Source organism: Hippopotamus amphibius, chromosome 17 (genome assembly GCF_030028045.1).
Source record: "Hippopotamus amphibius kiboko isolate mHipAmp2 chromosome 17, mHipAmp2.hap2, whole genome shotgun sequence".
Taxonomy (NCBI): Eukaryota; Metazoa; Chordata; class Mammalia; order Artiodactyla; family Hippopotamidae; genus Hippopotamus; species Hippopotamus amphibius.
The window spans coordinates 1,073,722-1,097,351 of record NC_080202.1 but is presented as its reverse complement, the minus strand read 5'-3'; the positions used below and the strand labels follow the sequence as shown (position 1 = coordinate 1,097,351).

General features: G+C 67.0%; 1 protein-coding gene across 1 annotated transcript in view; it reads right to left on the bottom strand.

The window, feature by feature from the left end:
• MYO15A (myosin XVA) overlaps window positions 1–23,630 on the bottom strand; it is a 48,460-nt gene that overhangs the window by 6,161 nt on the left and 18,669 nt on the right. The window contains 41 exon segments of the mRNA XM_057715636.1: window positions 1,514–1,647; window positions 2,391–2,551; window positions 4,265–4,361; window positions 4,602–4,679; window positions 4,812–4,906; window positions 5,961–6,091; window positions 7,364–7,446; window positions 7,678–7,751; window positions 7,972–8,044; window positions 8,603–8,675; window positions 8,873–8,988; window positions 9,494–9,672; window positions 10,057–10,131; window positions 10,212–10,323; window positions 10,795–10,936; window positions 11,841–11,959; window positions 12,047–12,162; window positions 12,449–12,524; window positions 12,966–13,025; window positions 13,147–13,268; window positions 14,199–14,271; window positions 14,407–14,515; window positions 14,803–14,935; window positions 15,020–15,200; window positions 15,355–15,432; window positions 15,514–15,581; window positions 15,762–15,888; window positions 16,400–16,494; window positions 16,598–16,758; window positions 16,984–17,172; window positions 17,369–17,441; window positions 17,728–17,909; window positions 19,211–19,446; window positions 20,334–20,429; window positions 20,870–21,000; window positions 21,078–21,159; window positions 21,265–21,318; window positions 21,876–21,960; window positions 22,451–22,626; window positions 22,944–23,061; window positions 23,504–23,628. Of these exon segments, the coding sequence (XP_057571619.1) occupies window positions 1,514–1,647; window positions 2,391–2,551; window positions 4,265–4,361; window positions 4,602–4,679; window positions 4,812–4,906; window positions 5,961–6,091; window positions 7,364–7,446; window positions 7,678–7,751; window positions 7,972–8,044; window positions 8,603–8,675; window positions 8,873–8,988; window positions 9,494–9,672; window positions 10,057–10,131; window positions 10,212–10,323; window positions 10,795–10,936; window positions 11,841–11,959; window positions 12,047–12,162; window positions 12,449–12,524; window positions 12,966–13,025; window positions 13,147–13,268; window positions 14,199–14,271; window positions 14,407–14,515; window positions 14,803–14,935; window positions 15,020–15,200; window positions 15,355–15,432; window positions 15,514–15,581; window positions 15,762–15,888; window positions 16,400–16,494; window positions 16,598–16,758; window positions 16,984–17,172; window positions 17,369–17,441; window positions 17,728–17,909; window positions 19,211–19,446; window positions 20,334–20,429; window positions 20,870–21,000; window positions 21,078–21,159; window positions 21,265–21,318; window positions 21,876–21,960; window positions 22,451–22,626; window positions 22,944–23,061; window positions 23,504–23,628 (4,688 nt within the window).

Sequence of the window (23,630 nt, the reverse complement as noted above, 5' to 3'; positions counted from 1 at the left end):
CCGGGCCTCCCCCGATACATGCTGGCTGCTCCACGCAGCCCTGTGCCTCCGCACATCCTATGAGACCAACAGATACCGGTGCCGGCTGCCACGGCTGCACACGGTGGAAGCGCGGGATGTCGGGGAACCCCCCGAAAGACCCTCCAGGCATCACCTTTCCTTCTCTGCACTGCTGGGTCACAGTCTGGCATCCGACCCAGCCTCCCCAGGTCTGGATCCTGGTCCCCCCACCTATCAGCTGAGGAAGCCACATCCCCTCTCTGGGCCTCAGTTTCCTCATATGTAAAAGGGGAAAATCAGGTGCGGGTGGGGAGATTAGCTGAGACAACACGGGCACCGCGACTTGCAAAGAGTAAGAACGCCACGATTCTCTTTATTGGGGGGGGGGGGGTGATACCTTGATGTGTTTCCTGCACTTTCCCCTTAAAATTACAGCATGAAGGGGCTTCCCTCATGGTGCAGTGGTTAAGACTCCGCGCTCCCAACTCAGGGGGCCCAGGTTCAATCCCTGGTCAGGGAACTAGATCGCACATGCATGCCGCAACTAAGAGTTTGCATGCCACCACTAAGGAGCCCGAGAGCTGCAACTAAGGAGCCCAAGAGCAGCAACTAAGACCCAGCGCAACCAAATAAATATTTTTTAAAAAATTACGGCATCAAAGGAGCGTTAGGTGTTGAGCCCTCACAGTGCACCAGGCACCGGGACAGCCTGTCCACACACTGCCTTCCTTACTCTCGCTCACACCAGGGACTCTCACAGTGTGGCCGAGGGTCTGGGAGGGCAAAGCCACTTCCGCAGTAACCTGAGCGGTCACCTGCTTTCCCTCCCGTTTCCTCACCAGTGCACGGCGGAGTCTGCCAGAGGCTACGTGAAATGAGGTCACAACAGGCACCCAGCTGCCGTCTATTAAGCCGGAGGGTACAGAGATTTGCAGAATGTAAAACAGTGCCGCTCTGCTCACGGGAGTTTTTTGGGAAAATACACTTGTGTTTTCATAAATTACTTACATTAACATGTACTGTTACATTCCTTGTGTTATCATAACCACATACGTGTATTTGCATTCACACGTGGTGTCCTTACTTGTAATTACTTAATAAAGCAATATTTTAAACTGTTTCTCAGTTTTAACTTTGAACAGTGTAAGCTACCAACCCACCAACACAGAAGCTCTTTGGGGCCTGATTTTTACGAGTAAAAAGGCCCAAAGATGGAGCGTCTGGGGATGACCGATGTCTCGCCCCTTAGAAAACATCGGTTGAAAGGCTGCCTGACACCCCACAATTTTTTTAAGGAATCCTCTGTTGTTGGAGGTTGTAGGCAACACCACGGTGAATGTTTCTGTGGCCAAGTCTTTCTGCCAGGCCGTGGGTATCTCCTGGACCACAGGGTGTGTGTCCTGAAAGCTTTCTATCACTCAATGTGCTCAGCGCTATGAGTACCAGCCAGAAGCGACCTGTCGCGCCAGGAGGCGGGGTCGCAGCTGGATGGGCGGGGCGGGCGGGTGCTCACGCGCTGGGCAGGTAGAAGTGGTCCCTGGCGCGGTGCTGCAGCGCGGCCAGCTTGGACACCTGCTGCAGCTGCTGCTCGCTGGGCCGACCGGCCGGCACACTGCTGAACAGGCCCTTCAGGTAGTCGGGCAGCACCTGCGGGGTTGGGGGTGGGCAGAGGTGAGGGACTGCAGGCGGCCAGGCGCTGAGCTGGCATCCAGGGAGGCGCGGACACAGACACAGCGGTTTCAGCCTCATGCGCTTCTGGGGGAGGGTGGCCTGTCACATTCCTGGGCTTCGGGGAGCAGTGACAGAGGCACCTGAGGGTGGGCTGGGAGGGCTGTGGCCTGGAAGCCACAGGAACCGGGGAAGCGCTGGCGCCCACACTGCAGCGTGCGGGACCCGGGGTCGCCTTCCCGCGCGTCTCCAGGGGCGCCACTGCCTGGCCCACGGGCACGGGAGCCCAGGGACCGGGTCAGGACTCGCAACTGCTGCAGCCTCGGCACCAGCGGCAGAGAAGCAGGTGCTCTCTGCCCAAGCATGTCCGCGGGTGTCAGCACAGGAGGGAGAGCCAGACCCTGTCAACTCCACGACCCTGACTTAGACGACCAGGTCACAAAGGGGAGTGACAGAAAGACTAAACAAGGCCACGCAAAGCCTCTGCGCAAGGGACAGGCCTGGCGCTTGGCGGGAGGAGGGCGGGAGGAAGGAAGACAGCACGGCCTCCTGAAGGGGTGCCGGATGCGCAGCCTCACCGGGAGGCTCCGGCAAGCAGAGCGCGCAGGGAGCAGGCGCCTGGGGGCAGAAACGTCAGCGGGCCTGAGTCGGGAAGGCCTCCGACGCCGAGGCCCGGAGGAGCCCGGAAGGTTCCAGAGCCTCAGAGCGGCCCACGTGCTGACCTGGTTGTAGTGCAAGGTCACGTAGAGCTCGTTCTCAAACTTGAGCGGCTGATCCCAGAGCACGCGGCGGAACCACAGCGTGTAGCCGCCGTCCACCTGCTCCATCTCCGAGGCCACGTCCAGGATGTAGGCGCGGCGGCTGAGTGGACACACGTGCTGGCCTGCGGGAGCCAGGGCGGCTGGGTGGGGCGCGCGTGGCAAGCCCCCCCCCCCGCCCCCCGCTCTGGGACACGGGTCCTCAGTAAAGGAGAGCACGTTTATGGGACAGGGCGCCTGTGTCTGCGGAAGCTGTGACCACAGATGGGAGTAAGTCAAAGCTACAGCCCCCTGGGTCTGGGTCGGGCCCTGGGTGGTGCTCAGAGAAAGCCCAGCCCCTTTCCAGAGGAGGCTGCGGACAAGGGGGCGCACAAGAGGCCTCAGGTCGTGAGGGCCAGTGGGTGCCTTTCTGCAGAACTCCTTGGGGGAGACCCCTTGCCGGGCTCCTGGGGTGGGGGCGAGGACTGGGGTCTGGCACGGAGCGGGTCTCAGCCTGTACGACAGGCTTAAGTTTTTATTTCCTGAGCTGACATTTCTGCTCTGCATCCCACACCTTCAGTAAAATTTTCCCAAAGAGAGGAGGTATGGCGTGATGATGAGGTCCAGACTCTCGAGGCCAGACAGTCTGGGTTCAAATCCCAACTGTGTGACCTTGGGTGGGTCCTTTAATCCCTGAGGCAGGCTAAGAGCCCGCCCACCACCTGTGAATATGCACCTTCATGGCAAAGGGGACTTTGAAATGTAATTAAGCTAAGGATCTTGAGATGTGGAGGTTATCGTGGGTACCCAAGGGGACCCGATGTAGTCTCAAGAGTACTTAGAAGAAGGAGGCAGAACGGTCAAAGAAAGTGAGACTGGAAGATGCTATGCTTCTGGCTTTGAAGACAGAGGAAGGGGCTGTGAGCCAAGGAATGTGGGAGCCTCTAGGAGCTGGAAAAAGCGAGAAAACAGAGACTTTGCCAGAGCCTGCAGAAGGAGTCAGCCCTGAGGACACTCTGGCTTCAGGACTTCTGAACTTCAGAACCATAAGATAATAAACGTGTGTGGTTTTAAGGCACCGAGCATGTGGTGATTTGTTATGGCGGCAACAGGAGACTAGTATAGCCTCCCCGGGACTCAGTTTTGCCATTCGTAAATGGGAACAATAGCGGTCCGGTTTCACAGGGTTGTGGCAGGACTAAAGCCCTTTACAGGAGGAGATGCTTCCGGCTGTGCCGGGGCCGTAGCGTCTGCTCCATGAACTCTGTCACCAGGATCATTCTGTGCCTGCCTTCCCCTCCCCCCATGTCTCGGGCGAGCAGGGAGGAGGACACGTGGCTCAGAGCCGGGGCAGCAGCGGGAGAGCCGGCTGGAGGGGGACGGAACGGACCGCTGGGGGCGGGAGGCAAGGCCACGGCCTAGAGCATGTGGGCTGCGGGGGGCTGCGGAGGGTGGGGGGGAGGGTCCGGATACACGGAGAAGGGCCGGGTGAGTCCGAGGGTGGGGCTCTTACGGCTCCTGTGAAGGCACGAGAGGCGGGAGAAAGCACTCTGCTTGTGGGCTCCGGGGGGCGCGTCCCGTCAAGTCTTGTCCCCCTGGAGGGCAGGGCCCACTGAGGGCCCGAGGGGCGGAGAGAAGCATCGGGGGAGCCCTGCCTTCCGCGAACGCGCAATCTGACCGGCCAGACAAGCTCACACAGAGTAGAGCAGGGAGGGGCGGCCGCGGGGCCGGGGGGCTCGGTGCAGAGAGGTTCCCCCACCCGGGCCGAGGGGCTTCCGGGAGGAAGTGGCACCTGACCTGAGCCTTGCAGGCGGGGCGGTGGGCGAGGGCCCAGCATGGCCCGCCCTCCGGCCACTCACCTCGATGGGTGACGACAAAGATGACGTACTCCTCACGGGCCTCGGGGCGGCTCAGAGCCATCTCAGCACAGATCTCCTCCACCACGTCCAGGGCCACCTGCGGGAGGGCAGCGGGAGGCTGTGCCGGCCTGGCGACCTCTCCCCCGAGCCCCGGAGCCAGCCGCACGCAGGGCGGGGCCCGGCTTTTGGAGCCTACGAGACGCAGGGTCCCAGTCGGCCTCTTATTTGCCGTTTGATCCTGAGCCTTCAGGCTGCTCCTCTGAGAGACACGTCCTGCACTCGGGGCCCGCCCTGGAGCCTAGGGGTCCCTGCCCGCCGGACACATCCCCTCACTTACGGTGCACGTTTTGATTTTGAGGTGGCGCTCGAGGCCTCCGGGGAGAAGAAAGAGCTGCCTCTTGGAACTGCGGCCGGCCTAGGACAAGGAGGGTGGGGAGACGGGAGAGGCTGGGACCTGGGCCGGCCGCCGTCCCCTCCGTGGAGTCCCCGACGGGGACCTGGCAGGCCCGGCGGGCTGTCTCCCCCACCCGCCCCACCCCCCGCTCACCAGCATGGCCCGGAGCTCCATGCCGCCGGGCAGCTCCTGACGGCCACCGAAGCGCAGCGTCTTCTGCAGGTTCTGCGCACAGGCCTTGGCGATCCCTGCAGAGACAGGCGTCAGGCCTGGCCGGGGCAGGCAGGGGAGGAAGGGGCTCCTCTGGCCCCAGCCCTGAGCCCACTGTGGGGGGTGTCTGTCCTCCCTTCAACAGCTGAGCAGACAGTTCAGAGGGCAGTGATCTACCCAAGGTCAAGAGCCAGAGTATAAGAGCTGGATTTGAACCCGCATCCCATGCAGGGGAGGCCCGCACGCCTTGGCTACCCGTGAGCCCCGGAGAGAGCTGGGGACTGGGGCTCGCCGGCCGCAGGCTGTGTGGCTACGGTCACACGGCTGTGCCCAGCGCCCTCCTTCCCAGCCTCCCCGTGCAGAAGCCCCTCCATCTGTTTCTCCATCTCTCTGGGCTAAGCAGTGCCCTTGCCCTGCCCTGGGAGGGGCCGAGTTCTGGGCATGTCCTGCTGCCTCCCCAGAGCGGAGCCTCTTCACCTCTGAGTCCAGGGATGTTTGCTGACTGAGTCAAAGAGGAGGATTCAGAAGCTGAGGGAGCTCCCCCCTGTATCCTTCATGCCTGCCGTGGTAACCACAGCGGCCCTGGCCTCTCTCTCAGGGGGACCCAGGGGTTAATCTGGAAGCTAGGCTAGGGGTGAGGCTGAGGAACGGCCCCTTTCCTCCCAACTCCAAGGGACACAGGCCAAGCCCCTGCTACCAGCCTTGGCACCCCTGCTGGGACCCTCTCAAGACCCTTGTTGATTCCCAAGGACCAGAGAAACAGAGCCTGCGCCTCCTCCTCCTCCTCTCCCACTTGCCACAGGTCTCCACCTCTGGGCCTTGACCCCAGCTACTCAGCCCACCTAGAAATCCCTCCCATGTGCTCACCACGCAGAGCAACGCTTCCTCCTGGAAGCCTTCCCTGATATGCCATCCCCCGCGTTAGATCAGACGACCCGTCGCATCAACCCCTCTGGGACCTCCACAAACATTAGGGGAGTGGATTGATATTAGTAAACGTTGCCCGGGCACCTGTGGAAGGAGGGCCCTTCTGCCAGCTGACCTTGTGCAGACAAGCCCTTGGCCCTGATTCCCCGCTCAATGGCCCCTCACCCTGGAAGGGCAGGCCCGGGGTCCGGCTCACGTCTTGGAGGAAGCACATGAGGTGCGGCTGGAGGACATCGGAGCAGCTGTGGTAGGCAGCCACGATGTACAGCAGCCTCCAGCCTCGCCGGCAGCTGTCCCTGCGAGGACACACAGGGGGCTACCTCGCAGGTGGCCACCGCACTCCAGTGCCACACCAGGAGCCTCCCGGCCCTCGGGCAGCTCGTCTTCTGAGAACGCTTCCCCCGGCCCAGTGAGAGCAGGGCTGGTGGGCCCAGAGCCACGCGTTCTATAGGGAATCCAGGATGGGAGGCAGAGAAGGAAGGGGACGAGGCCCCCTACATGCCCAACGTGCACAAAGAAACAAGCCTTCCCCGGGGGGGGGGGGGCATCTCTCTGGGTGATGGTCCCTGAAGGAGGGCCCGGGGACCCCACGCAGAGCTGGCGGCAGGGAAGGCTGGGTGGGACGGGCAGGACGTGCTGAGTGGCTCCGAACTCGTGGCGGATGTCAGCAAGCAGGCAGGAGGGTGGCCCCGGGGTAACGAGAGCAGCAGTTGCTTGGGGTCTCTGCTGTGTGCTGGTCATGCGTGAGACACGCACGCTCACCGTTGTGCCCCCGGGTGTGAGGGTTTCACGTACGGGGACGTGTGGTGTCTGAGGGCAGCACATGGGCTTACTTTGAGAAACCACCCACCCCTCCCCAGGTCCCTGCAGTCTGGAGATGGGTATCAGAGCAGAGCCAGGACCAGCCAATCATAACACAGCAGCCCTGGACACGTGACTGGTTTAGGAGGCAGGTCTGGCCAATTAGAGCTCAGCCTCCCTCTGGTGATGGCGCTTGGTCTGGGGACAGGAACACAATCAGAGCTCTGCATCCTCTCGCCATTGCGGTTGGCTCAGGGATGGCCATGGGAACAATGACTGGATTTGGGGATTTTTGCGGCAAATATTGGATCAGTCTTGTTTTCCTTGGGATTACTGAGCTGGGAAATGACTCCCCCATAGCTACCGTCTTGCCAATCTATGGGATATATTGCTTGGAAATGATGTAGACACAGAGGAAAGCAGGGCCAAGGTATAAAGAAGGACTGCATCCTGATGACACCTGGATCCAGCTATGCCTGAAGTCCTATGTTAGACTTTTCAGTTACCTGAAACCTCTTTTGCGTAAACCAGATTGAATTGGGTTTCTGTCACTTGCAACCAAGAACATGGACTCACACATTATCCCTGCATTTTACAGACAAGGAAACTGAAGTTCAAAGACCAGAAAGGGCTTGTCTTAGACCAAGCAGTTTCACATACACGTGCTCTGTCTATGGGGTAAGGGAGAGGATGAAGGGGAGAGACTCAGGAGGCTGACCTGGCCCCTCCTGGAGCATGGACACAGTGGGGGAGGGGAAGACACTCACTGCTTAGTGCTGGTGTTGTCTGTGATCTGCTTCACAACTTGGCAGTAACACTCATCCCGCATGACCTCATGGTCCCTGCACAGCTGTAGGAGGGCGGGCCAGATCACAGGTCACAGGCCCAGCACACACGAACAGGGTGGGCACTTGGAGATGGGCCTGGTGCCCCCTCCCCAGACCCCTCGCCACCCGCGGGATGCACTCCTCTCTGGGCCACATGAGAGCTTCCCACCCCACAGCCCTGCAACTCTGGTGGACAGAGGGGGAAACCGAGCCACAGGGCAGGCAAGGGAGCACCAGCAGTCGGCTGGACTGACCTTCAGGAGGGTGCACAGCACGTCCAGTTCACTCTGGCCCTTCAGCGGGGCATCCCCCATGAACCGCATCACAGCTGGAGGAAACACCTGTCCCACTCGGGCCACCAGACCCCCAGCTGTCCGCCCACCTTGGGGCTGGACCCCTCCCCAGGAGGCTGTGGCCAGGGGAGTGGGGGGCTCCTCCTCTCTGCAGGGGCCCCACATCTGAGTCAAAGGAAGGGGTGGTGGTGAACAGGGGGCACAGTGCGGGCTCCCACCTGGCCCAGGGCCCTGGTCACAGCCCCACCCCCACACCTAGAAACATGTCTGTGGCCATCTTGTTGAGGCTGCTGTCACTGAGCTCGATGAGAGAGTCCTGGAGCGGGGTCTGCGGGGAGAGGAGCGGGCTCAGGGGCCGGCTCAGGAGGGCGGGGTCTGCGGGGAGGGGGGCGGGCGGAGGGGGCGGGGCCTGTGGGGAGAGGGGCGGGCTCAGGAGGGGCGGGGCCTGCGGGGAGGGGGGCGGGCGCAGGAGGGGCGGGGCCTGCAGGGAGGCGGCGGGCTCAGGAGGGCGGGGTCTGCGGAGAGGGGGGCGGGCGCAGGGGCGGGCGCAGGAGGGGCGGGGCCTGCGGGGGAGCAATGCACCAAATGGGGGGGTGGTCTGTGAGGGGGGAGGGGAGGGGAGGAGGAGGAGGAGGAGGGGGAGGGGAGGGGGAGGGGATGGGGAGGGGATGGGGAGGGGGAGGGGGAGGGCCTCCTACAACAGGAAGGGCCACCGCACAGAATGGCAGCCGGGCCCACACGGTGGGGAGACGCTGCCCCCGGCAGGAGCCCAGGTCCTCGGGGCCCTGAGCGCTTGGGTCCCACTGGGGACAGGGCTGTGTGGCCCCCGGACCTGGGAGGGGGCTCTTATACCACCATTTTACAGAGGTGGCCTGGGGCTGAACACCTTGGTGAAGCAAAGCATGTCCTCCAAGGTTCTGGACTCCCAGCCCTCCTTGGATTTCAGCCTGAGGCCATCCCTGCAACAGAAAGTGGCCGCTGCTGGCCAGTCTTGCCTCTGAGCTTTGGCCGCGCCCCCTCCCCCAAGGTGTGCTGGACCCAGGGTCAGGTGGAGGCTGCAGGTGGGCCTCACCCCTCAGGGTTCCTTGGCCCCCCGCCCCCCACCGGAACTGCGGCCTCCCGCTTGGGCGGCTCTCAGGGTGGGGCCGGCACTCACTGGGGTCTCCTCTGAGGGTCTCGGAAATACTTCTGCGCGAACTCCAGCATTGTGTACGGTGGGAGAGCCAGGCCATCCTCCCCTCGGTCCGCAGAGCCAGCCCTGACTGGGGGGCCCTGCAGGAGGGCCGCCCGCCACACCCCGCCCGCTCAGCACTGGCCCGGTGCCAGCCCGGGCTGGCCGTGCCCCCACGCGGGCCTGTCCCCTGCCCCACGCGGCCCCCCCGCCTCCCCAGGAGCCTGCTCCGCGGACCTCGCCCCTCCCCACTTTATCTGCCTCCGCCCTGGCGAGCTCTGTGCCACGGGACCAGACCTGCCCTGCTCACCTGGCCCCGCCCCACCCCAGGTGGACGTCACCTGCTGGCCGGCCCGGGCTGGTCCTGCCCCACCGGCCTGGTCACAACCCTTCTGCTGACCCCGACCCACCCACCCCACTGGCCACACCTGCAGCCACCTCTGGTCACATCCCGTGGCTCACATCCCGTGGGTCACACATCTCGCGAGTGCTGCCAGGCCGCCTGGCCCAGGGTGGCCTGCCCCTGGCTGACCCCTGCCCTCCACCTCCACAGCCAGGCTGACCCCCTCGCTGTGCCCGCCCCTCGGCCCGGCCCCGCGCTCTCACCTCCCTCCTGCGGCCCACCTCCCGGGCAGCGGCCGCCGAGGCCACGGCAATGGCCACAGCGGCAGCACGGCCCCGGCCTGGCTCGGCAGGCAGCTGCAGGAAGTCCGGGGCGGCCGCGGGCTGCACCAGCTCGGAAGGGAAGTGGCCCACGCGCCCGTGGATGGTCCCGAACCGCCAGCCTAGGGGCGGGAAGGGCTCTGAGCAGCGGAAGGGTCTCATGGGGGAAGGGGGCAGGGGGCCAAGGGGCCCGCACAGCTTGTTGGGGAGGCTGCCCCGGGCCCATTACAGAGGAGGTCACAGGCTTGGGAGGGCAAGGCGCTCCCTCCATAGGAGCTGCCAGGAGGAGAATGGGGTGCTGTGGACCCTCGGCCACAAACACGGAAACGCTAGTGTCCATGGAGACCCTCGGCCAGATGCGCGGGCAGAGGGCTGGCCTGCCTGGCCGCTTGAGGAGCTGAGGCCAGGCCAGACCCTTTGGACGCCTGGACCCCCAGCAGGCACCTGCCACTTGGGGTCCAGGTCTGGCAGCAGTGGCGGCTACGTGGGGGTCCCAGGGTACTCACCAAAGTCAGGGCCCCGACGCCGCAGCTCCTCCAGGTACACGACCTTCTTGCCGACCACGCAGCCGGCACTGTAGCCTGCGGGCCGGGCCTGTGTCAGCACCGCGGGGAGGCCCCTGGCCCGCCTCCCCCGGACGCCCGCTCCCCGCGGCCCTGACCCGTCCGGGGCGGCTCCAGGGGCTGCAGGTGGATGATGTCGCCCTTGTGGAAGGCCAGCAGCGCCGGGTCCTCCGGCAGGAAGCTCCTCACAGCCACCACGTAGTCCGAGTCCTGGGTCAGCCGGGGGCGGGTGAGGGCTGCAGTCCCACCCCCTCCTCCCAGGGGCCGGGGGCCCGTGCCCTGGCCCGCACAGAGGGCGTCCGAGCGCAGGCACAGGCCTCGCTCCTCCACCCCTCCCCAAGCCTCCCCACTGAGGCCAGGGGCCGGGCCTGGGGGCCGCCCGGCCTGGAGGGAGCCGCGGGGGCAGACACTGCCACTGCAGCAGCGGGCCGCGCAGGCCCTGCAGCGGGGGAGCCACGCGGCTGCTGTGGCGCCCGGAGGCGCGTGTGAAGGACTCTGAAGGAGCAGGAAGAGGGGGCCCGGGCATGCGGGTGGAAGGCTCAGCCCGTGAAGAGCCAGTGGACACAGTTGCGGACACACACGCATCCACGCTTCCCAGGCAGGTGTGGCTGGTACACCCGGGGTGGAGAGCCCTGTTCTGGGCCCTCGGCCCTGCCAGGGGCACGTTAGGAGGGCCCTGACCTTCTTCAGCTCCAGGATGAAGTCGTCCACCAGGGTCTTGACCTGGTGAGCTCGGGCTGAGAAGAGAATGACCTTCTCGCTGGCCAGGTTGAACTCTAGCATGTTCTGGGAGGGGATGGTCACAAACAGGATATCTGCGAAGCTGGGGGATGGGGAGGTGGCATGAGGGCGGGGCCCTGCGGCCAGAGGGACGCCGTCCACCCACCCGCCCTGCTCCTCCTGTTCACAGAAACCTCTCTCTTTCACCCCCTGAGCAAACGCTCCATCCTTCCCAGCAAGGAGCTTGTGCCCACGTGGTGAGTGCGGCTCTGCGCCGTGCTCTGGCGCAGAGGACGGGGGGGCTGCTGGGAGGCGGGGGTCTGGGGGCTCGGGAAGGTCTCGTGCTGGAGCTGCACCCGCGCTGGCTGTTCACACGCAGTTGCCCGCACTGCACGGCGAGCTCTGTGAGGGCAGGGCTGCGACGTGGCCCGAGCCGGGGATGGGGCAGCGGCTCCTAGCTGGCCACTGCCTGGCTGTGGGACCCGAGACCGCAGCATCTCTCTCTCAGCCTGTTTCCCTGATTAAAGGGCTTGGCAGAGAGCTGGGCACCTCACAGGTACAGTCGTCCCTCCGTGCGTGCAGGGGACTCGTTCCAGGGCCCTTCGAGGGCACCGAAATCCACCAACGCTAAGTCCCTCCTGTGAGATGGCCTAGGGCGTGCATAGACCTGCGCACACCCCGTGTGCGTTCAACCACCTCCAGGTCACTCTCAACACCTGATTCGGTGTAAATACTGTGTAGACAGTCATAAAAGCAGCACAGATGCTATGTGAGTAGTTGCCAGTGAGTGACAAACCCAACTTTTGCTTTTCGGAACTTTCCGGAAATTTTTTTTCCTGAACACGTTCCACCCGCGGTTGGTGGAACCCATGCATGTGGTGCCTGCAGACACGGAGGGAGGGCGGACGGCGCTCCACCACTGGCTGTGGAGCGCGTCGGGGAGGACGCGCCGGTGCCGGCCGGTGCCCCGCGTCCAGCCCGCCTGGTCGCGCCCGCCCGCCGGTCACCTGTACGCGCGCAGGACCTGCAGCCGCCCGCCGGCCTCGCGGCTGCCCTGGACCGCGCGCAGCAGCTTGATGCCCGCGTGCGACACAGCTAGGATCTGCACCCCGGTGCCCGCGCTGCCCTGGGGGGGGACAAGGGGCGCGTGAGGGTCGTCCAGCCTCATCCCCGGAGCCCCTGGGCAGGCAGGGGGCGGGCACGGGGCTCGCACCGTGGCGGGGAAGAGGCGGGAGAAGTAGACCTCCCAACGGTCGCGTGCGGTGCTGACCACGGCCCGCTTCACGCTCTCCGTCACCAGGGGCCGCTGCGTGTCCAGCTCACTCTGGGCTAAGGGACACCGGTCGGGTCAGGACCCTGGTGCCTCCGCTGCGGACCCACGTGGCAGGAAGGGAGGCTGGCCCTCCGCAAGGAGGGGTGGGACCCCTGTGTTCCCAGCGTGCATTCTGGGAAACACGTCCACAGACAGACAGGGCGGCCGGGGCCGCAGCCGGTGGGGCAGAGCCCAGCCCAGCCCCGGGGCCGGGCCATGGGAGGGGCCGGGGGCAGAGCGGGGAGGTGGGGGGGGGGCTCCAGCGGGCTGCCCCGTCCCTCCCCCCCGGCCCCTCCACGGTACCAAACAGGGCTCTCATCTGGAGCCTCTCCTCCGCGGAGATGCGTGGGCAGGCCTCGGAGAGCGTGTCGTGCAGGATCTGTGGGACGGGTGTGATGCGGGCGGCCCGTGGGACGCCCCCAGCCCAGCCGGGAAGCCAGGCCAGGCCGTCTTAGGACGTCGGGAAGGTGGGGGCGGGCCCTTCCGCGACAGCGCGGTCCTCTGTGTACGTCAGATCCCACCTCCCGGGACCCTCTCCCTTCTCCTCACCCCCGCCCTCCCCGGGCCCTGGTGTCCTCATCTGCCCGGTGGGGCGTGGGGTGGACCCAGGGGCCCCTGTAGCTCAGACCAGCCGTGAGTCTGGGTGGGCGGGACTGTGGACTCCACGGCCCTGTCCACGGCGGGGGACTCCGCAGGGCAGCCGCCCCTCCTCCGGGGTCGAGGACCCCAGGCCCGAGGGCAGAGCAGGGTCTGCAGGCGGCGGCGCTGTGTGCCCGCTGCCCCGCCGAGCACACGAGGCACTTAGGGGAGCGGCCCTCACCTGGCGGAACAGGAGGTCCAGCTGCACGGGGTGGCTGTAGCTGTCCTTGGGGTAGAACACCTGTGGGGGCGGGGCCCCCGTGAGGACCTCCTGGAGGCCCCTCCCTCCCTGCAGCGCCCCCCGGCCGTCTCCTGCCCCCCTCGGCCCCTCTGCCCACATCGGCCCGGCCAGGCCCCAGCACCTCTTTGCGCAGGAAGATCCGCCAGGGCGCGGCCCGGTAGCCGTAGAAGGCGGGGTTGAGGCTGCGGTGCAGCCGGGTCTGTACATGGTCCTCCTCCGGCGCCAGGGACCGCGAGGGCAGCGCTGCGGGGGCAGGGCCGGGGGAGCGGACTGGCGCAGAGCCCTCCCCACCCTGGGCGTAGACACACCTGACCACGCAGGCACACGTGCACGCTCGCACGGCCCAGCCTCACCCCACACGCAGAGACCCGGTGCCTGCAGGCCCGCCAGGGGCCGGGTGCCTGGGAGCCGGACAGACAGGGCACTGCCCGGGAACGAGGCCCTGGCAGCTGTGGGGGGAACAGACAGCTCAGGAAGGACGGCGCTCTCAGTGCTGGGAAATAAATGGGAGTGACTTCGGAGAGTCTGGGGCTGGGCCGTGGGGGCCATCGGTCTGGGCGGTTGGGTGGAGCTCTCCGAGGAGGTGACGTTTGAGCCGTGAGTGAGGAGAAGGGGCCGGGCACGCGAGAATCTTCCGGGAGAGGGAACAGCAAGGAACCGAGCCCTGAGGAGGGAGCGGGAGCACACGGGGTCGGGGAGGCAGGTGGGTCCGCGGCGCCTCGTGGGCCGCGGTGAGCCGTCGGGAGTTCACCCCAGGAGCCACCGCAGCGTGGCTGGCAGGGCGGGACGTGAGCGGCCGTGGGCAGGGGTGCAGAGATTAGGGCTCCGGTTGTGATGCCAGGAGGCCTGGGTTTCTAGTCCTGGTCTGATACTTTTGAGCTGTGTGATCTTGCACGAGTCACCTAACCTCTCTGTGCCTCCCTCCCCATCTGTAACATCTACAGGCACAAATGGTACTGTGTTGAAGGGTCTTAGTGAAGATTTAGTGAAGCCAGAGGGGACCTGGCCTGAAGTCAGTGTTAAGTGCTGATACGGTTACACAAACGTCCACGGTGTAGGTCCACTCCGGCCCAGAGACATGGACACGCACGCCACCCTCACGCAGACCAAGACTCACCTGTGCTCACACCTGGACACCTGCCCTCGGGCCCCTCCCTCCCTCCTGGCCCTCACCTGGAGTGGGCCCCGTGGAGGGACTCGGTGTGCTGGTCACCGGCTTCCCCAGGGCCACGGCCTCGCGGGGGACCTGCGCCCACCCCAGAGACAGCGCTCAGGGGCAGCGGCAGGGCCATGGCGTGCAGGGGCGGCTGGCGGCTGGGGCTCCCCGGGGGCCCCACGCTGTGCCCCGCCCCGCCTGGGTGCCGCCAGACCCCGCCCTCACCTGGGCACCGGGTGCGGCCGCCGTCGCGGGGCTCACCTGCGCCCTCAGGATCCGCAGGGCCTCCTCGTGGGGGTCCGGCCGCCTCACGAACACCCTCCCGCCGTCCTTCCTGGGGGGCGGGACACTGAGCCGCCCCTTCCCAGCCACACCACCCTCCAGGACGGAACGTCTCCCTCCACCCCCATCAGTGTCAACGAGAGCCCGGAGACGACCAGAGATGGGCGTGGGGTCACACAGCACACCCTGGAGAGCGGCCTGGCCTCCCTCTGCCCCGGGGGGCTCATTGGGACCACCTGAGAGAACAGACTCACGCCCTAAAGGCTGCTGGGCGGGGCGCTGCAGACCCAGCCGGCGGGCCCCCGGGCGGCGGCCGCGCAGGCCCGCGGGGAGGCTGACCTGAGGGCCTCCGGCCGGCCTCCCCGGGGGGGTTGCTGGTGCTGCCTGACGATGTCTTTGATCTGCTGCGTGGGCTGCGGGAAGTGCTCCGAGTTGAGGGTCGAGGACCGGACCAGCTCCGGGCAGCGGGAAGCTGCGGCAGGGGCGCGGGGCGACAGGTGAGCCCGCCAGCCCAGTCCCGCCCCGGGGAGCCCCCCGGCTGGGAGAGGACACTCACCGGCTTCCGGAGAAGCCCGGCCCTGAGCCAGAATGGGGGCAGCCACGGGCTTGGTGGGGGGCCTCGGGGCCTTGGCCAGAGGGGCGGGGGCCACAGGCTTCGGAGCGGGGCGCAGGAGCACGGGCTTGGCGGGGGGCCCAGCGCCTGTGAGCTTCGGCCGGGCCTCTGGCGCTAGGGGCTTCTGTGGAGAGCAGGGGGTGAGGTGGGCTTCCTGGCACACGTGGGTCTGCTGCCAGGGACCCCACGCCTGCCCGGGAGGGGCGGAGGGGGCTCCCGGCTCGGAGGCGCAGCGATGCCCCAGGGCACCGCGGCACTCAGCTGGCGGCCGGGCTCACCTCCGGGGGCGAGGGCCTCGGGGAAGTGCGCGGTGGCGGCGGCGGCTGCGCCATGGCCTGCAGGGTCATCTCCCGGGCCTGGGGAGGGCGGTGGCGGCGCGTGGGTGAGCGGGCGGGCGGGCTCGGCCCCGCAGCCCCCCCCACCCCACACACACTCACCAGCAGCACGGCCTGCTTGTGGATGAAGGCTTGCTGCAGGGCCAACGTGGAGGCGTCCAGGCCTGGAACTGAGGATCCGCGGCTCGGCAGACGGTGCGGGGGGGGGGGGGGGGGGGTTCGGGGGATTCCCAACCGCGCCCGCCCCCCCCCCGCCCGAGGCCGCCTCTGTTCTAGGCCTGGAGCAGCGCTGGGAACCGTGGGGCCCCACCCTGCCCGACCCTGGAGCGACCCGGGGGGCAGGCACTGACTTGGTTCTGGCTCTGGCTCTGGCTCTGGAGGCCTCCGGGGGGTGCCTTCGGTGCTGCCGCCGCCGTCTCCGCCAGGCTGGCCACCCCCTTTCATGCGGCAGGCAATCGCTGTCGGCTTCTCCAGGTCCTGGGGGCGGGGGACCGTGGCTCAAGGGACCGCCCCCGTGCCGTACTGCCCAGGTTCCAAGGCAACGGGCACCCGACACCGCCACCGCCTGCGTCCCAGGGGCCTCCCGCCGGCCAGCGTCTGCCGTGGGCACGGCCTCTGCCCACGTGGCACCCCAGTCAGGCCTCCTGCACCCTTGGGAGCCCCGACTCACCCCCCTTCACAGGGGAGCAAACTGAGGCTCAGAGGGGCTGTGCCTGCTCAGGGCTGCCCGTCCTGCCTCGGAGGGGCCCCCGGGGGCTCCCAGAGTGAGCAAGGGTGCCCAGCGGGCCTGCGCCCGGTGCGGGGTTGGCAGGGTCCTGGACCGCCAGCTGCAGGTCTTCCCGAGTCGGGCAGGAAGACCTCTAGCCGTGAGGACACCCTCATCCTCTGCCGGAGGCCCAGAGGGGACAGGCCCCCCAGGGCCCTGGCTGTGAGAGGCTCCTGTGCACACGCGCTACGCCACGATCTGGTCGCCCTGCTGCGTCCCTACCGCCTCCCCGTAGGACAGCACAGGGTCGAAGAGGCTATCCAGGTAGCAGTCCAGTCCCTTGGGGGGCACAGCGGGCTCTCCAAGGCCGTCCGAGTCTGGCGGGGCAGGTGGACACAAAAGCCAAGTTCTCTCCTCCTGCTGATCACCACGCCCGGCCCCCAGGCTCCCCTCACCAGACAGTGGCCACTGCTGGTTGACCTTGGTGGGTCGCTGTCCCTCTCTGGGCCTCAGTCTCTCCGTCTGTACCGTCCTCATTGTGGCTGCAGGACCCATCGGAGTCCGCCACGACGGGCACGTGCCCCTGGGGCTGGGGCCTCGTGGGTGCGTCCTCGTCCGAGTCCCAGCTGTTCCCAAACACGCTGTGGGGACAGCGAAGGCAGAGCAGCTGAACCCCCAGAGACCCAGTGCCCTCCCAGAACCTCCATTCTCCTCTGTGCCCCGGAACTGGCTGCCTCTCTCCCTTTAAAGGCAGGACGCTTTGGCGAGTCCCACCTCCGTGAGAACCTCGAAGCTTAAGTTCAGAACGCAGCCCACCCCCCAGCATCTGGAAGCGGGGGCCTTGTGCCGGGAGAGATGATCCGTACCTGGGGCTTCCCCTGCCCGTCGTGGGGCCCTCCGCACCCACGATGAAGTAGGCCTTCCGTCGCGGGAACTCCCTGAGCAGCTCGAGGGCCGACACCAAGTCCAGTACGTAGTCATGGCCGGCCAGCTCTGCCCACTGGACCCCGTTCTTCATGGCCACCGTCCAGCCCCGCCAGCCGTCGGTCAGCCCCCTGGTAACAGCACGCGGAGGGGTGGGAATGAGGGACAGAGCCGAGAGGCGCTGCCCGGGGAGACCCTGGGACAGCAGCCAGACGGCACGCGTGACCTGCGTGGACCCTACGGGCCCCGGGGGGACCCAGCCTCCCGCCCCCCTCCTCCTTCCCAGGTGCACGGGGGTGTGCCGGGCGGGGCACCCCAGGTGCCAACCTGTGCCGCAGGATGTCTCCAGCCACCTCTTCCCCTGTACTCCAGGAGTGCACCGGGCAGGAGAACTGGTCACCTGGGCGGCAGCAGGTGCGGGGCTCAGCCCAGAGCATCTACGGGCCAGTCCTGCCGCTCCCCGGCTCTCTCCCGGACCCTGGGTGCGCAACCTCACGGCCCCGCTCCCCTCCACCGTCCAGGTCCAGCCCCTGCACCCACAAGCGGACTCCCCAGGGCCACATCCTGCAGGCCCCTCCCAGCTCTCCTAACTCCAGGCCACTGGTGCCTGCCGCCCCTCCATGGGGCGGGCGGGGAGGGGGGCTCGGGGGCGGAGGGCAGCACAGCACGGCCAGAGGGCGGCGCACCGTTGAAGCAGCCCACGTCCAGCGCCATCCCGGCCTTCTCCTGGGTAGCTGTCCACTCGAGCTGGGTTGGCGGGAAGGTGCGGGCAGCGCCGGGGCCCTGCTGCTGGGCCTGGCCCATGGCCTGCATGAGGCGATGTTGACACACAGCCTGGAAGCCATTCCGCCCATAATCAGACACAAACCTAACGGGTAGGAGGTGGCGCCAGGATGAGGGGGGGCCCGAGCTTAGCTGGGCGTGCGGGGGACCCCGAGGCTCGTGGGGAGGCCCAGGCCGGCCCAGAGCTCTGAGGCTGGGCTACAGATGACGTGGGGCAGCCCGGAGTTCCCAGGCGGAGCCGAGAGCATCCAGGCCACGGGTCCGGGTACGGCCAAAAAGGTTCCAGGTTGGCCCACCTAAGCTTGTTGGAGCAAAATGTCACTGCCAGGGTGGGGTCTGCGGGGGGGGGGGGTGGGGGCAAGGACCTGTCCTTTGGGGACTCCCTCTGTTCCCTCACCAGCCCACCCTGGGCGGTCGCTGGCCGTCTCTGAGCCTGCTTCCACGTTCACCGAGACGGCTGTGAGGGTCCCACCTGACCCAGGGCCAGGCAGCCTGGCCCCTGCCGGGGCGGGCACTCCCCGTGCCAGGCTCCCTGCTCCTCACCACTGCTGGTGGCCTGGCCGGGAGCAGCAGAAGAGCAGGCGGACAGCAGCTCCCAGAGCGAAGCTAGAGCCATGCCCACGGGACCAGGCACAGACTCCCAGGACCAGCCACGGGAGCTGCCCCCTACAGCACGCAGCTCGGGGCAGCTCTGCACACTCCGTAGCTCACAGCCACCCTGTGGGGTGGGTCCTGTGACCACCCTCCATTTCCAGGGAAGGAACGAGGCTCAGAGAGGGCCCGTGGCTTGCCCCAGGTCACACAGCAGCTGTGTGTCAGAGCTAGGACGCGAGCCCAGGGCCTGCTGGAGCGCTTTCCCGTACAGATCGTCCTCAGCACCCAGGAGGACGTCACCACCACCGCCATCTTCTCGTGCTCAGGATGCTGATGGAGGCTGCACTCACACGGTGCTTGCCAGAGCCTGTCTCTGCTCTAAGCACTTCGCCTGTGTTTGCACATGTAATCCTCACCCAGCCTGTGACGTAGGTACTCGTGGCACCCCCGTTTTATAGGTGAGGAAACAGGCTCAGAGAGGTTAAACAACTTGCCCGAGGTCACACAGCTGAGCTGGGATCTGAACACCGTCTGTCGGAGTCTACACCCCTAACCATCCTGCTACACCCCGCCCCCCACGACGTGAGAGGTCAGCGCCTCTTCCCAATTCCCCGCACCCCAGTCGAGCCACCCCCGAGTTCCAGAAGCCGTGTCCAGTCCGCCTGACTCCTGCCCTCTGTGGCAAAGCCCCGGGCCAGCCCCCAAGCCTGCGCTCCCACGGACAGGGCCTCCCGCCTGGCCTGGCCGGACGCGGTGTCCCCGCCCCGGCCCCGGCCACCCCGCGGCACTCACTTGAGCAGGTACTTGTCGAGGCGCGGGGAGGGCGCGAAGCCGCCCAGGCACGCGGCCATCAGGAGCCAGCCCCGCTCGGCGTTGCGGGCACGCGGGTTGCGCCACACCTGGTTGGCCAGCTGTGCCAGGATCTCATCCCGCAGCTCGGGCACCGCCAGCCCCTTCTGCACCACGTAGCTCCCGAAGACGCGGTCCTGCGCACCATGCAGCTGCGGGTCGCCCATGAAGCGCAGGATCTGGCCACAGACAGACCCCCGGGCGTCTCGGAGGGCTGTCCCCGGCAGGTCCCCCCCCCACGCATCCCTCTCATGTCCTCCCCGCGTCCCCACCCATGCGGAAGTCCCCCACGTCACCGTATCGCAGCCACACCCTAGGCCAGACAGCCAGGCCTTTGGGGAAAGTCGAGGTTCTGCTGCTCACGCGCCTCCTGCAGCCCCAGCCCCACCTCGCCCCAGGCCTCTGCGGCCCCCCGCCTCCTGCCGCACCCAGCCCGAGGGCACCTTCTAACATGCACACCCCACCACACCCCTCCCGTGGAAGCGCCGTCCTTGGCTCCCCGGCCGCGGGCGCCTGGACCTGAGCTCTGGGCCTGTCATCCAGGCCTCGAGCCCCTCCGGCCTTTGCCCTCCCGCGTCCCTGTTCTGGGCACGGCAACGTCCTCGTCTCTCGGTGCCCCTCCACGCGCCCCGGCCGGGACCCTCTGACGCCTCCTTCCTGTCCAGCTCAAACGCCCCCTCCTCCGGGAAGCCCTCACTGACGCCGGCCAGGGCTGGATGAGGGGCCCTGACTGGACTCCCCGAGCCCCGTGCCTTCCTCTGTCCACGCGGGGGATCGCTCGTCAGGGCTGCTCTGCCTCCCCTTTCAGGTTAGGACCTACTCTCAGTGTCCCTGGAAGCGCCAGAGAGGCTCAGAGGCAGCCCTGTCGCCGGGAAGGTGGCGGGAGAAGGGCCCCCAGCCCAGGGCGGAGGCCAGATGCCGCCTCACAGAAGTCTCGGCTCCCAGGCAGAGGCCTGGGTTTATGGCTTGGGCTGGTGGAGGGTCCAGGAGGGCAGGCGAGGGGTCTCGCTCTCTGGCCTCGGGGGCAGGGTCTCCGAATTCAAAGGTGGTCTGGGCGGACCCGTACCAGCTTGAAGATGCCCACAGCCTCTGCGTGGTACTCCGCCGGCAGCCGCGTGAGGGGCGTCCTCAGGGGCACCGTCAGCATCCCGAAGGCAGGCTCCTGGGGACACGAGGCGAGGCAGGCACGTGGGCACAGAGCCGGGACCGACAGGCACGTCGGGGCCCACCGCAGCGCGCCAGGTCGGGGCACACGCGCCGGGGAGGCAGGGGCTCCTGTCCCCAGTGTGCGGCTGGGCAGCGGCTTGCAGAGGGGCAGACACCAGCACGTCAGCGGCGGAGCCCCCACGAGGCCCCTCGGAGGGCAGGAGACGAGGGGCGGAGCCATGTGCTGTGGGTCCACCGCTGTGAAATATCCGAAATGTCTCCCAACGCCCCTTCCCAACCCCCGAGGGCCCTGCACTGCTCCCCGGGCCCCCGGAGGTCCCCGGCGTCTCGCCACCCAGCAGCTGAAGGGCTCGTCCCGATGCCACAGGCCGTGGCCAGGAGCCGGCCCCAGGCTGAGGACGGCGCCCGTGCTACTGGGCCTCTGCCTGCCCTTACCTTGAAGTGGCACCGGACAAACTTGGCCATAGGGTAGTTGTTGATGTCCAGGGGCAGCGTGGCCCGGGGCTCCGCCTGAAGCCGGGGAGTCCGCACGGGGCCCACGCGGGGCACCTGGCCCGTCCCGAGGCCTGTGGGCAGAGGAGGCCGTGAGGAGCCCGGTCCCCTTGCCCGCCTGCCCCCGCCGCACTGCCCGGCGCGGACATACCCGCCGCCGCTCGCAGGAGTCCAGCCAGCTCCGCGGGGACCTCCAGGTGCCCCACAGCCACCACCTGCCGCCTGCTCAGCTCCTGGGGGCGCGGGGCACAGCACCGAGTGAGGGCACGGGCCTGCCGCACCCCCACCTGCCGGCCTCCCCTCCTGCTCCCCGCGGCCACCCACACCCCCGCGCCCGCCTCCTGCTCCCGTAGCCGCGCCTCCTCCACCCGGAGCCTCCGCCCCGCCCTCAGCTGCAGCAGAGCAGGCGGTCACGGCGGGCAGCTGCGGGCAGAGGGGACGGCGGCCCCAGGCCCAGCTCACAGACGGGGGAGGCGGAGGCGCGGCCAGAGAAAGACAAGGGACGTGGGCACAGGGCAGAGAAGGGACCCTCGGGAGGGCAGAGACGCACAGGGTTTCCGGGACCTCCCCGGCACCCACAAGACCGTCAGTAAAGGCACGCAGTTCCTTGGGGCTGAGGGGTCGTGCTGTCTGTCTGGCGGTGGGTTATACGACAACGGGCCAGGGTGTCGAGAGCAAAACCAGAGCCGGTGCTGCTCAGGTCGCCACGTCCTAACTGCGCCCGGTTACCGGGGCCCCCGCTGTGAGCCCTGCACCAGGCCACCCCGTTGCCCTACAGCCTCTCATCTGCCCCTGCACACCCCAGAGGCGGGTGGGGAGCGCACGGCTAGAGAGGGCCACGCGGGGATTTGAACCCAAGCCTGTGCAGCCCAGCGGTCTCCGCCTGGGGGCTGAGTGCCTCCGCCCCGTTCCTGCCACCCCCCTGGACCCCAGGGCAGGCCTGCAGCACCTTGAGGTGACGCCGGTGGCTCGTGTACGTGTGCACCAGGGCCCGGAACCTCACCAGACGCCTTCTCATCTGCTGATACCGCTGCCTGGGGGTGGGGGGCAAGGAGGGTCTGGGTAGAGGGCTTGGGGGCCGGGGTCAAGGGTGAGCAAGGGGCCGAGATGCCCACACCCGCCGTGCTCAGGTATCAGGGCCTACACCTCATGCCGGGGCCCTTGGCACAAAGAGACGCAAGCCCAGAGAGGGGCAGTGAGTTGGCCAAGGTCACACAACACACTGGGGGGCGTGGCCGGAGGGAACCGTCTGGACCGTGCACTTCCTGTCAAGGTGTAGGCCCAGGGGATGGGAGATGCGGGGTGGGGCCCCTGTCGGCTGGGTGGATTCCTGCCCACCGGCCACAAGGACCAGGGGGTGGGAGGGAAGAACATCCAAAAGCAGACACAGAGACTCTGATCTCCTTCCTGCAGAGGCCCCCACTCTCAGCGTGCACGCCTCCAGGAACAGGGAGCTCACTGCCCGCGTTCAGGCTCGACCTTCCCGAAGCCTAGCCGTAGGACCCTGCCCTCTCTGGGCCACACCTGGCCAGGTAGCCGCGGGCCCGGCTCTGCAGCAGGACGATCTTGCGGCGCAGGGAGCGGAAACGCCGACGGATGAAGAAGCCGCGGAGGCAGCGCTGCAGCGTGAGGGCCGCCAGGTTCAGCACGTGCTCCCGCATGCCCTCCAGCAGCTGGTGCAGGTGCTCCTTCAGGAAGAGCTGAGGGCGGGAGGCAAATGCTGGGGCAGCGGAGGCCCAGGTGGCTGCCTGGGGCGCCTCCCTCTCCAGAAGTCCATGGAGACCTCGGACAGGGCAGCCCCGGAACGGGCTGGCGGACGACGGGGTCTGAAGAGGCGGGGGAGGTGGGATGGGGAATCAGGCCGTGGGAACGGCCAGGCAAGTCCGGGGGTGGGAGCAGCATCCGTGTCCCAGCCTGACTGGACGGCCTCTGGGCCGGCCGCCTGCGGCCCGGCCGTTGCTGAGCCCACGGGCCCCGGCCTGGGGCCCCCCAGGGGCTGCGTGCCAGTGGGGCTCACCTTGCTGACGCCGACGCGGTACATGTTTGGCGTGACCGTGCACAGGCGACTCAGCACCGACACACACATGTCCCCGCTGGCTGGCAGGCCGTGCTGGAGGGCCACTAGACAGCGGTACCTGCGGGCCCAAACCCAGCGTGCGGCTAGGGGAGCCGCCCGGTTGCCTTCTTGACCTCGGGGTCACCACCCCAACCCCTGTCTCCAGGAGCCCCGGGTCCCAGCAGTGCCTCTACTCATAGGTCTTCTAAACAGGAAAAGGCTTTCTGTCCTCAAGACGGCTGAGCCTCCCAAAGCTGTAATAAGTGGTTTCAGTAGCATAAGATGCTTTACTGCCATCTGCTGGAAACTGGTCATAGTTACTATTAAAATTACTCCTCTTTGGAACCAATACACACATAGCAAAACTATGAAAAAATGCAAAACAGTAAATACATCTGCTGTATAACTGCTAGCATGTGGTGGTCTCGTATAGGGCACAACCGCAGCAGCTGTGCATGGCAAGCCCTATGCTGCCCGGGCTGTGTATCCCTGGGGCTCAGGAGCCACCCTGACCCAGGTACCTGTCGATGAACAGCTGGAAGGGCAGCCGTGCTGGAAAGCCCTCCTTGCGGATCCGCACAGTCTCCAGCAGCCCCGAGTAGCGTAGCTGGGCCGTCACCACATCTGGCTCGAAAAGCCCCGGCTCCT